This window comes from Pygoscelis adeliae, unplaced genomic scaffold (genome assembly GCF_000699105.1).
Source record: "Pygoscelis adeliae isolate BGI_AS28 unplaced genomic scaffold, ASM69910v1 Scaffold38, whole genome shotgun sequence".
Lineage (NCBI taxonomy): Eukaryota > Metazoa > Chordata > Aves > Sphenisciformes > Spheniscidae > Pygoscelis > Pygoscelis adeliae.
The window spans coordinates 14498153-14511036 of NW_008825614.1; the positions used below are offsets into that span (position 1 = coordinate 14498153).

At 45.3% G+C, this 12884-nt stretch overlaps 1 protein-coding gene across 1 annotated transcript in view; it reads right to left on the minus strand.

The window, feature by feature from the left end:
- LOC103924408 (pseudouridine-metabolizing bifunctional protein C1861.05-like) overlaps positions 1 to 7943 on the minus strand; it is a 25503-nt gene extending 17560 nt beyond the window's left edge. The window contains exons 1-8 of the mRNA XM_009332934.1: positions 7908 to 7943; positions 5958 to 6061; positions 5314 to 5428; positions 3828 to 4002; positions 3111 to 3222; positions 2009 to 2115; positions 1056 to 1182; positions 395 to 515 (exon numbers count right to left, since the gene is read on the minus strand). Coding sequence (XP_009331209.1) covers positions 395 to 515; positions 1056 to 1182; positions 2009 to 2115; positions 3111 to 3222; positions 3828 to 4002; positions 5314 to 5428; positions 5958 to 6042 — 842 coding nt within the window. The 5' untranslated portion in view covers positions 6043 to 6061; positions 7908 to 7943. The remainder of the gene's footprint in view (positions 1 to 394; positions 516 to 1055; positions 1183 to 2008; positions 2116 to 3110; positions 3223 to 3827; positions 4003 to 5313; positions 5429 to 5957; positions 6062 to 7907) is intronic.
- Positions 7944 to 12884: the final 4941 nt, after the last annotated feature.

A 12884-nucleotide genomic window follows, 5' to 3' on the forward strand; every position in this document is an offset into this window, starting at 1 on the left:
CCCAGGGAAGTGGTTGAGTCACCATCCCTGGAGGTATTTAAAAGATGTGTATCTTAGGGAGATGGTTTAGTGGTGGACTTGGCAGTGCTAGGTTAATGGTTGGACTTGATGATCTTAAAGGTCTTTTCCAACCTAAATGATTCTATGACTGAGCTGAAACAGCATCAGAGGAGAAGCACTGCTGCTAGCAGATACTTCATCTCCATAACCACATACCATAAAATGTCCTGTGAACAAGCTTCAGGTTAGATAAAACTATGGTAGAAAGCATGTTGTGGGCTCACCTGTGCCCAAGGTTAAGCTGTGCTACAGCCCCTGCAGCAGTGTCCCTGAAGTCATTTACTTCCCCAAGACCACCGGGTGAGCAAAGGATAGGGCTTAGGTTGCTTCTCACCTGGCTTCGCTGAGAGCTTGCTGGATGGCCTCTTCGATGACCTGGCCTGAGGCAGCTCGCTCCTGGGGACAGGGCACTGCTATCAGCACCCCGCTGCTCAGGCCTAGCCCCAAAGCGCTGGCTGGGAGAGGACAGGCAGATTGTTAGCAGTTCTCCTTGGATAAATTAAATGCTGAAGGAAAAGGATAGAGAAGAGTGGGCATGGGGTGAAGGAACCCACAGTGCTGGAGCTTAGCTGACCCAAGGACAGGGTCTTTTCCAGCTACCAATCAATTTACATCTGCCTATTTATTTTGAGTCTGTCTGTAAAATAAAAGGGGCAAAGAATATTTTTTTTAAAAGAAAACTGATTCCACTTCTGAAGGCCCAGAAACTGTTTTTGTAAAAACATTAACATACGTGTTCCCTCCACTTCACCAGTGTGAACAGAACATGTATGAGCATGCCAAGGTGGCTGCAGCTAGCTAAAAAACTTGCTGTAAAGACTGAACTTCCCTGCTTCTTTATTTTCAAAGCACTGAAGCAGGAAGGGGGGAGGTGGGGGCTTGTTTTTTGGGACAAACTCTTCTCCAAAGTTAAAAAAGAAGGTGCCTCATCCAAGGTGATTTTTGTGTCCCTCTTTTCCAGGGCCCTACATGAGCCTTTCCCTTCTGAAACACACCAATGAGTTCAGCTGCCTCCTCTTCATCCCGGACGTGATATGGTGCCTGGAAGCCACTCTGGCGTGAGAAGAAGGCTGGGAACTCCCTTGACTCTCCAAAGGCAGCCACACAGACTCCCTGAGTCTCCTGCAGCAGTGGAGACGAGACAAGCAGGTAATCAGTGGAGGGAAAGGGGACCCACCAAAGAATGGGACTTCTTCCTTCTACCCAGCTAGAAACTGCCTTTCTTTAGCACAGGGTTTGGTTATTTTTATACATCCCATTCTATTCTGTTCTATCACCATTTTTCAAAGCAAAGAGCCAGACATGGTAACTGGTTAGAAAGAATCTGGCTTACTGAGACACCCGAGACATGCACGTCCTTTGCTTGTGCTCGGAGCTGATCAAAAGCCATGTAGCTGTCATTAGTGCAATACTGAGGCCAAGGTAACAACCTGTGATCTGAAGATATGTCATGAGCTGACAGGAATATAAATGAGTTCTGTTTGTGATTTAGAAGTATTGGTGTTGGCTGTCACCTGAAGTGCCGGCCCTGGTGGTTTCCAACTTACCAAACCTTAAAAAGTGACTCTACTGAAAAATCGTCTTGATTCCCATTTTAATTCTGATTTTATTTTAGCGTTTGATGGATCTAGCTTGCCTGACCCATCAATTCTGGAGCATTGTCCCAGAAAAGCAAGTGTAAGGCCAGAGAAAGAGGGCATAGCTAGGGGTGCCTTTGGCCTCAGTTGGAACAGCTGCTGCAACTGCCCCTTGGGCATGGATAGATTTATGTTAGGGAGCAGCCCAGTGCTTGTATAGCCCCAGGACTAAAGAACTGTAAATATGGCTTCACGTCCTCTCAATAGTAATTTCTAAAAATCTTAGGCTTAGTACCTACCCCAACACCACTGAGCATTCTGTACACAAAGTACATTATCTGCTTTCAGGCTCAGCAGCCCATGCTACCTACCAGATATTCCAGTGTCCTGCCAATATCAAGGATAGATTTGACTCCTGCAGATACAACAGCAACTGGAGTTCGTCCTAGCTCTGTCAAGTCAGCACTCACATCCAGAGCTGTCAAGGGACAAGCAGCCATTGTGTCGGTGATTGTGTTGTACTCCAAGCTGATGTGATCTGCCCTCTTAAAAAGCCATAGCTGCCTGGGATGCCACTGCCTGCTTTTGTAACCACTTAGATCCACAAACAAATATACAGGTTTAGATCATGCCTTTAGTCGTTGAGATTGAAAGAGATATTGACAAAAGAAGTCACGCGGCTTAGGGCAGAGGTGCAGCCTTGCACTGTATCTCTCGGCTCTTCGACCACATCGATAAACAGCATGCAAAAATTTGGTAGAAAAGAAAGAAGGTGTTATACAGCAAGGACAAAGTTCAAGGAGATGGAATATAATTTAAGTAGATTTTGATTTTGGTATTGACATCACTGGCAAAAAAAGTGCCATAGGAGCTTTGCTGACCTCAGGAAACTCCCTGGTCTGGAATTCGCATCACCTCTGAAAGGAATGGCAGCCAGCAGGGCAGTGCACTTACGCTATGCTAGAAATATATATGGCTAAGAAGAGAGAATGTACTTAAAGGTCACAAACTACACTGCCAAGGCTGGGCCATTTTCCAGAGAGGAGCACGCACCTCTAACACAGACCAGGGCCTAAGGCTCTTTTGTGGCGAGACTCTCCTTCTCCTCAGCTGAGAGACAGTAGATAACAACAATGTGCTCGGTAGCCAGTATCAGGTTATCCAGCCATTACAAAGTGGGAGAGGTCAGTCAGCTCCTGTTGCACCAGCAAACAATACCCATATAACCCCGGGTAAGCAAAGGATAAAGAGAAACTCCCCTCTTAACAACTGGCCAGTGCTCAAGAGGAATATTTTGAAGCTTCTGGAAAGGAGGCACCGTGGAGAAAACAACCATAGTCTGGTCAAGAAGAATGATAACTTTACTCTTCTGAACAGACAGTTACTGCAGGACAGACTGGGAAAAAGGAAAAAGATGGAATTAAATAAAACAGTAGCAACATAGAGAAAAATAGAATGTATTGATTTTCTTACTGTTCTCTCCTCCCCGATGGACACCTCCTATGCCGCCCGTCACAAACACGGGGATTCCTGCTTTGTGTGCGGCAATCATTGTTCCAGACACGGTAGTGCCACCGGACAAGCCCTGTCAGGGGACAACCAGTCACAGTCAGCACCCAGGGTGACACGGAGAATACTGCATGCGGGCAGCTATGGTTGTGGTCTGACACACAGCAATGTCACAACAGCCTGCTGTCACCAGCTGAAAAGTGGAATTCTGATACAAATATTCTATTAGGCAAAAACGCAGAGGAATCATCGTCCCTGCTACGTAAGCCGTTCTTGCCCTGATGATAGCAAAGGCCTTTGTTCTCCAGGGCTTTCCAACCAGACGGCTTCACAGGCAGTTAGTGTCACCTTAAGCTGTCACCTTAAGCTCGGGATGGCCTGCGTGTCACATAGCTTACATGTAATGTGATGATGCCTTATCATGCCAATACGAATATTCTTAGCCAAGTGCTCATGGCTTGCCAGCCAACCCAGAATGCCTTTTCAGGAGCCCTATTTCATGGCTGCTATTCCCTTACTCTGTTGTATTTTGACCTAGATAGGACCGTGTTTGAACTTACCGTTAAGATACCACTTTATGTGATATTTTCAAGAGGTTCAAAAGCCACCTGGCTTGAAGCTGGAGAGCACTATACTATTGCTGTATAGAAAACACCACAACAGACAGTCTGCATACCATACCTGGCTGAGGATGAAAGGAAGATCTCTCCGAGACACTTTAACTACATTTTTACTGCTTGCCAAGAACTCAAGTTCCTCATCTGTGAGTCCCACATGGATTCGACCCCTTAAAATACCTACAGTGGCTGGCACTGCTCCATTTGTTGTTACAATTTCTTCCACCTCTCTGGCCATACTACAATAAGATAAACAAGACAACAATCACAAAATTAGTGAGGCAAACGATCAGACAAGAAAACTGCCATGTTTGATGGCCACCATTCCCAGTTTCCAGTTTTATACAGTTCTTATGGTTTCAGCTAAGTCCAGTTCCTCTTTTCTATCTTCCTAATGGCAGAAGTCTTTGCACTTGAATTTGCAGAAGTGCAGAGCTCTGATTTTCAGGACAGCAATGTCTGAGCTCTGTGCTTCATTTTTGAGAAAAATCACTTGATTTACAGGCAAATCTGGTTGTGCAATAGACTACTGAAAAGAGGGGTCTTCTCAAAATAGGACCTTTCTGTATCTATTGCCTGTTATTTCTCTGAAATCATAGGCCTTCACAGAAACCCCAGGTTAATTCAAAAACCCTGCTCAAATGACTGGGTATATTTTTCACAATACAGGCAGTTAGATATAGAGTAACAACAGTGCCAAAAAGCTGCAGCCTGAGGATACTCTAGGGCTGCAGACTAGGTCTTTCTAAGCTTCACAGATTTTATTCTTGATCATTCATACACTATCCTTTTTAAGAGCAGCTTCTTCTCCCTTTCTGAGCTATCTGTACATACGCTAGGCAATCTTTAACTACTGAAACTACCTCCTCCCCAAAACCGAGTTTTTAGAGCTTCATTCTAAGACAGAATGTCAAGCAGAAGAATGGCCAGGTAAAAAGCAAGATGGAAAATCAATACTGAAAGCTTCCTGTGCTTTCTGGAAGCAAGGATGGAGGGGAGAGTGCAGTGATTTCTGGCACTGTAGCTCAATGAAACACAAGTCTACTGAACATCAATAAATAAAGGGTAGAGGTGGGGGGGTTTCTAAGCAGGGTACAGAAGGGAGCAAGAGGGACCAGCAGCTCTCTCAGTAGCTGCTCTGAGTGGCACTAAAGAACAGATTTCACTGTTGTGTTCCAATCCTTTTTGCATTACAAAAGATATACCAAAAGAAACTGCAGAGTGTTTTCAATGTCTGTACAAACTATGCAGCCAAAAAGGGTGGTAGCTCTGTCTTAGAGCAAGTGGTGACATTATCTGCTGCCATATTTTAAAGGAAGCCAGAAATTTAAGGTGTTGGATAAGGAGGTAAATAGGTACCCCACATGTGTCCTTAAAAGTCCAAATACAATTGTTTTACACCGGAGCTCATATTCTGCATGCCTAGCAACCTGACATTTCCATTTGCTCTTACAAGGGGTTTGGCTTGACCAAGAATACTGATACTGATCCACCAGTTATATGCCACGTTCTTACAACTTTGTTGAACAAGGAACATCAAAATCCACCACCTCAGATTCTGAGGATAGGCCATGCCATGTGTAATGATGGTGCTTTCCAAGGCTACAACTGGTCTCCCCTCTATCAGGGCTTCCTGTACGGAGGGCTGAATCCTGACATAAGCACCTGGGGAAAAACACAGAAAAGTGAATTATTTGCGTGCGTATTTGCAGTAACTACTGAGCTGCTTTATAAAAGGCAAATTGTCATCATCACAATAAATTTATCCCCCTCTTCAGCTGTTCTTTGGGGTGAATTCACAAATAACTTCATGAAGACTAAAGCTGTGTTTTACGTAAGTGAAATATTTGCAAAATATCTCTACTGTTAATATGAATTATAATCCTCCTCATCATCACTGAGTATTCCTCTGCCACCATTTTTGCAGCTGTGTTGTCATTGGCTCCAGTAACATTACTTTAAATTAACATTACTGTGAATGAACTGAGCCCTGCAACTGTGCCCGAAGAATATGTTTTAAAAGAGTGGAAACACCAGGGATACCATAGTAACTCAATATATTGTAAGACTATTGTGCATCAAGACTATTGTTGCTCTTTGCTGTGCTCCCAGAACACTGCCAGCAAAGCCCCTGCTGTGTTCAGATGAGGATAATGTTTTCCACACAGGAACTGTTTCAGAATACACTACTCACCATGCAGAAATCTTCTCACCTGGGTGGTCCCACATGCCGCAGTGCACACATGTCTTCCCAGGCTATAGGTTATCTTCCTAATCATCTTGCGCGTATGGATGGTCCTGAGTTAACAAAAGTCAGGTAAAAATGAAAGAAGTAATTTAGCAATGATGTGACCGTGTGAAGCTAAACATATCATCTCTTGATCTTGGAAGGTAAACAACACTTGCCCAGCAGATTGCCTGGAGACTCCTGGTGTTTCAAGCATGAGCCAGGGTGTCAAAGCAAAATGTTAAACTGCAGAAATGGAGTTGGAAGAGTTCACCTGGCCCACTGTCAATGCTGGGCTGAAACCCTGGTGGGGCAGAGGAAAGGATGAGGAGTAATGAACTAGAGAGAGTTTAGAAGTAGACAACCTTTTAATTTCCAAAGCTACTTGCTCATGACAAATTGCAGGCTCAGCCACTGCCACCTCCAACCTGAAAGATCACAAGGAGAAATCTACAAGGCAGATGCAGGCAGAGGAATGCTATAAAGAGATGAGCCTGGTTTTTCCCGGTGTCTAGGAGGAAAAAGGCAGTTCAGTAAAATAAAGAAAGGAGCTGAGAACTGGTAAACCAGACTGTAACGACAAGAAGGAAAGAGCAGCTTTCCCTGGAGACGAGAGTGCTTTATGTAGGCTCACGTTACATCATCCTTCTTAGTGCAGCTCCTTGGAAGCAAAGTGGCAATTCAGCCCCGGCAACAAACTCCAGAACTCCTCTGGTCTCTTAGCAACTCCTATTCACTTTAATTAAATTCTTTTCCAAACAGAGAAAGAGGGGGAGAGAGTTGTAAAGGTTAAAAGACTGGTCTGGTCTGGTCTGGTCTGGTCTGGGCCTCAGGACAGTTTCACTCAATGCCTGGTTGCTTCACATATTTTCCCTGGGCATTTGGCCATATCCCTCCAGCCTTTCTATTCCCCACCCCTTCACCAGGAGGAAAGGATTCCTTTCTTCAGTCCTTTGTACCTATTGTTAATTTAGATGGTAAATTAATTAGAATACAGTACTGTGTTCATGTTACATTTAGCAGAACATGGCTCTGGTCTCAGTAAGTACAGTGTGTGACATGACAGCTGTACAGAACCATCTCACACCCACGAAGAGGGTTTTTTTGCCCAAATCTAAAGACTTCAGCTATACAGGACAGCTTGGGCTGTGTAACATAGGAAAAGAGGGACCGGGTCTGCTAGACATCTCAAGCCATCAAGACAGACATTGTCATAAGAAGCAATACACACCTGACCGAAACTGTAAGACTTTTTTCCACTTTCCAAATCCTTTAAAAGACAAAAATCTTAATTAAGTTTATGGAATCATATCATGACACAAAAGTGCCAAAAGCTCTCACTTCATGCTTACAACCTCTGCCTATGCAGTGCTAAGCTTAGCAGCCAGCAGCCTGAGCAGTTCATGCAAATGTTCTGGTATCGCTGTGTGTGTGTGTGTGTGTGTGTGTGTACACACCCCTCGCTCTCCGGGGCAAAGTCAGCTTTGGAATAAATTCATTAAGCCAACAAGGTTACGCCAAGGTTTGGTTGAGCTGCTCGAGTTGTGCTCTGAATTTTAACAACCCCCCAAACTCTGAAGCACAACAGCCAGGAGTGCCCAAGCTGTGCTGGCCGGTGGATAAAAACCAGCTGGTCACCACCTGAAACCCAATACGAATTAGCTGATGTTCGCTGGAAACTCAGCCAACACTCAGCCTGAGCTGGCTGAAAGATTTTTGAAGCTTGGCAAGTTTTGCAGTGAGACCCGTCCGACCTTTCGCCTTGTAACAAAACTTTGCAGATTTCTAGCGCAAGTTTCAGGCAGCTCTAGCATAGACTGGCTTTCCTCCCTCCTCCAAACCGTCCCTGCTCGCCTCCCCTCGTGATCGATTCAGCGCATCCGACCTCATGGAGCAATGGCCTGGCGTGTCTCTTACCTCTGGGCGTCCGTCTCACGTAGGGAGGCTGGGTGGGTACTGGAGCGGTGCCTGGGCAGCCCTGGCAGAAGGCGGGAGGAGCGGGGGGCCGGCAGCAGCATGGGGGTGCGCAGGCCGGCGCGCCTGGCTGAGAGAGCCCATTTATTATTAACCACAGGCACAGCTGAGCTCTGCAACCGCTTGCTGCCCGGGGTGCAGGGGGCCATTTCACGACGGGGCGAGGAAAGCCTCTGTGATTATTTTTGCTCACACGGTGCCAGATTTTCCCCTCACTCTTTAAAAGACTTTTCTCATTTTTCAGATTCCTTGGCTGTTACTTTTTTTTTAAATTGGTGAATTCATTGCTCACTAAAACAATGCCTCTGCAGACTGAGCCCCTTTGTACTTATTCCTAAAAAGCGGAGGAATTACATTCATGCCTCCCCCACAACTTGGCCAAATGCAGCTGTTAATTTATTTCTTCTCAGGGTAAGAGCTCTACTGAGGTCTCGGCCCCCCCAGCGAGGAAAGCTGTAGGTCTAAAGACAGTTGTGGTGATACTCTGTACAATGCAGACACCTGACTACACCGAGAACACAAGCTGCGTTCACCGAGAAAAACTATCGTAGTCTCCTACTATAAAGACAACATATTCTAGCAGTTCTACCGTGGCTTTGAACGAGGACTTTGAAATTAATAAATCTTTGTTCCCTCATAAAAAAGCCATGATACTCTGAGATTTAATGCACTGATATTATGCATGTTTTGATTTTTTATTCTGCAGAAAATATCAGAGTTCAAAGTTAAATGGCTACCCATGAAGGAATTGATTTATGGGATAAAAGACAGACATGATTCTATGCAGCTTACATGCATAAAATAAAACTAGCTAAAGTAATTGCTAATGTATTGCTGAAGTAATCAGTGTCAGGGAACTGATTTTACTGCAGTCCATTAATCAGAAAATTGTAAAACACAGGTTGTTAAAGCAGTATTTGCACTTTACACTCGTCCCTTTCAAAAGAAGTTTCCTGCAACTTTTGTTTAACTCGGCAGGAATGAATGTCGTCTTATTTTCTACATCCTTCCAATCTTTTCAGCTAAATACATTCAAGGAAACTTCAAACACAGCTTGCTATGTTACAAAGACAATCCGCCTCTGACTTCTGCTATGTGGTCTGCAGGGAATTTAATTGCAGGAATGACAGATTGCATCCATAAATGGATGCTGAAGATTTTGTGAATGGTATCTTCTTCCTGGGGGGATGGGTAGCTAGATGTATTGAAAATAAAATGTGTAGGTAAAATTATATTTTTGAAAAATATACACAAATTATAATGACATCATTTTACTTTCAGTTAAATCTATTTGGAAAGACTGCAGTACTGTAGAAACCTATCTGGGCTATCACATTTTTGGGATGCTACGGGACAAAATGATTTAGTAATCAAGCTGGTCACTCAGTTTCCAACTCTAAAGATCAAGATCATCTCAAGATGATCTTACACAGTGGGCACCCAGTTCAGTCTGCCGCATCAGGTAAGTCGGGGGTATGAGTGTGTTGCTTGATTTGCCATTTTTCTCCTCAAACCAAGTGGAAAACCAGCCTGTTGGTTTTCCTAGAAATTAGCTCAGCTTTCTAATATGAACTTGTAGGTCTCCGAGACGAAACAGGGCTGCTCAAGCAGCTCTCTGAAGGCACTCCTGTAGTCTTGTGCACATGCCAGGTTTTGGATTTGTCTTCTGGGTTTATTACAATGGAAATAAGAGCTTATATGAGCAATTTTCAAGGGCTAACCCCACCTTTTGCTCTACTAGAAAAGCCACTGAGGCTTGCTAAACCAGGAAGAGAATGGGCCAGTTTGATGCCGGCTAGCCCCTGAGAGGCAAGCTGGCCGTGCTGTTCCCGGCATGTTTCTGCAATGGGATATATGGCTGATGATGGTATAGGGGCTAGGGTGACAAGACCACAGTGCGTAGGTGACTGGGAGATGAGAAAGCCCTGAAGAACTGCTGGAGACAGTTTTTGTAGGAACCTGTGGGGGCTGTGTGTAACTCGCTCCTCTGCTTGCTGCGGCGTTAGCTGACTTTCCAGCCCTGTCTGCCTGCAGTGACCCAGAGAGCTTGCTGCTGGTACTTCCCCCTCTGGGCCTCAGAAGCAGAGGTTAATATTAAACAGGTTGCTGGGTAAAAATGGGAGCGGCTGGGAACAAAGAAATCGCCATGGCAAATTCCTACTGCCTGCTGGGAGCTGGGCCCTCAGGCCACCCTTGCATTTTCATCTGTGAGTGATTGCTACCCGAGTTACCATCTCTCCTCTGAAACCTTTTCTCTCTCAGGGGCGTCACTACCGAAGCCATTAGGGAGATGAGAAGCTCCACATTAATTTTGTCACATTGGCACGTCTGCCTTGGGACAGTATTTTCCTCTCCCTGTGTACCTGATTTGTAAGAGTCAATTAACCTGCAGCAGTTCTGCGAGCTGGAATGTGCTTACTGGTGTCTCTCTGTTGTGAAGCTTGCTTCTAGGCCGCCAGTATCCAAGAGATGTACTAGGGACATGCAGGAGCGTACGGAACACACTTATTTAACCACTTATTTATTTTACCTGTGTGTGAACTGTGGTGCCTGGAACTGGCTGTCTTTGCCAGGGCTGCTACGTGAGGCAACAATCTAACCAACACAAAGGCCTGATGAAGTCGCTGGTTAGTGATTTAACCCGTCTTTAAAGGCTTACATCCGTGCACTTTTATCAGCAGATTTTCATGATCGTTCTAATGGTTCCAAAACAACAACTTTCCAGATTATCTTAATGGCTTGGTGATAAAGTATTTGATTCATTTCTTTTTTTCCTAATATGAAGTATTTTTTTTCTCCAGCTGTTTCTAACAGAATGTAAGACTGAACATACAAACCTGGTGCGGTTTTTGAACTTATGTTTCAGTGTTGAACATTGTATGAAAAATGCTCTGAGACGGAATCAGGTGTGGAAAACAAGCTTCTTACTAATATGAACTTTTTAAAAAAGGTCTTCCTGATTCTCGTGGCTGTTTTCCATTGAACATCCCGGTGTTCTCGTAACAGTGATTTGTGGAACCGAATTTACAAACTACCTGGCATTGATCGCCGTGCTGCTGATGTCAGGAGGGAGTCAGCTGCTGCTCCCGACTATCAGTGCTGCACAGAGAACCTGGATCAAGGTCTTCATCTGATGCCAGCTCCTTATCTTGGGTGACGGTTGGTCTTATACAACCGACCACGTTCATTCCCAAGAACTAAACATCCCTGTGCCTGGACCTCTGTCCACCGAATCCTGTGAAGTCCAGCTTTTGGCAATCTTTTTTTCTGATGCATACCTTTACCTTGGTTTGAAGTCTGTTACAATCTGTATGTATACTTCACCGCCTTTTATTTTAGAGTTCTGTTTGCCCAGGTCACGGCTCTGCATTTTCCAGAAGACGCCAGCAAGCGCATTCACATTAGCGCGTTCCTCAGGTCATTCAAGGGCACTTAAGTCATTGTTTCAAGGCAACCTGAAAACAGATTTACCTCTTCTGACCTCTCTAGTGCACTTCCTAAAGTCCTGCCATCCTGGGATGGTGTCCTACTGTCTACTTTTAGAACAAAGGCTTAATTTCAGTATTTTCTGAAGTGACTGATGGCTTAGATATGTTTGATTTTTTAATGTATTTTCAAATAGATATGTAAAATATTAGTAACATCGCACTGACAGACCTCTCTTCACCTTGCCCCTGCATCCCTGCTTGTCACTCTGCCTTTTCGGGCTGTATCTAGTACCTGGCTTAAGACTCTTGGCAGTAGGAAGACAAGGACACGCAGATCAGGCAAACAGCAGTTCCGCAACCAGGATTTATTATGGCAGAAAGACGTGACGTTTCTCACCCCAAATTAGCAGCACTGAGCTTCTCTGGAGACCTACTGCCAATTTTCGGTCTGGGCTTTTGAGGCGCCATTGGCTCCGCTGTCCCCCCCCGCCCCCCCCCCCCCCCCACTTTCTGGCAGAGCCAGGATCGGCTTCACAGCGAGCTGGGGTGGCCGCTGCAGAGCCGTCTGTGCCTGCCAACCTGGCCAGGCTGTAAGTCCGGATGTGATTTTTCAGGTCAGCTCTGCTCGTAAGGGGGTGAAAAGCAAAGCTGAAATTTCTTCTGCAGCACAATGCCTAAAATGCCTGGAAACCCGAGTGGCCGTGCTCATTTTGTACCTGTTTAGTAAGACTTGCTGACTGCTGAAACGCCCCCGGGCAGTGCAGCTGAAGTTTCACCAATGCATATAGCAAATCGCTTTCTATTTTTCCCGAAGAGCATTTCTGGGTGAGAAGGAAGCTGACCACCTCCCCCAAGCAGCAGAAGAGCCCTGTTAGCTCAGCGCCGGGCAGCTGAGCAGCACCTGGTCCTGCTGCAGCCAGAGGCCTGATCCTGGACCACGTGGATGTATTCAGAGTCTAAACAGAGATAGTCTCATTTGCCTAAATCACTATTCTTTTTTTTTTCTAGGCAGGCTAACAATCTATAATGAAAGGAAAGATATCATTTGGGAAGGCAATTATGCAAAGACAAATGTATTTTTAAGAAAATGCAGGACATCTTGAACAGCAAACCTGGCAGATCACTGGTTTATAGCTGTGCGTCTCTCTGAGGTCCGATGGTGCGAGTTGCTCCGTGTCCTACCTGCGTGCCACCGCATGCCCGGCGCCCCGCCGCACTGCAGAGCGTTAAACCTGGGCATGTTCTCCGGGGTCTCGCCAGGCAGGGGATGAAACACTCCGCACCTCGCAGAGCCCAACCCGTCGTCCTCTCAAAGCAGCACCGTTATTTTCCTGATAGATCTATTTCTGCAGAATACCAGACATCACATTTTTCAGGAATCTCATGTTTCGCAGTGCAGGTTAAAACAGCAGATAAAAGGAACCATTTGAAAAGTCCTTTCTCCTTCTCTTGTGCGTTCTTCAGTGAGTCAGATTGAGGCATTACCAGCTGT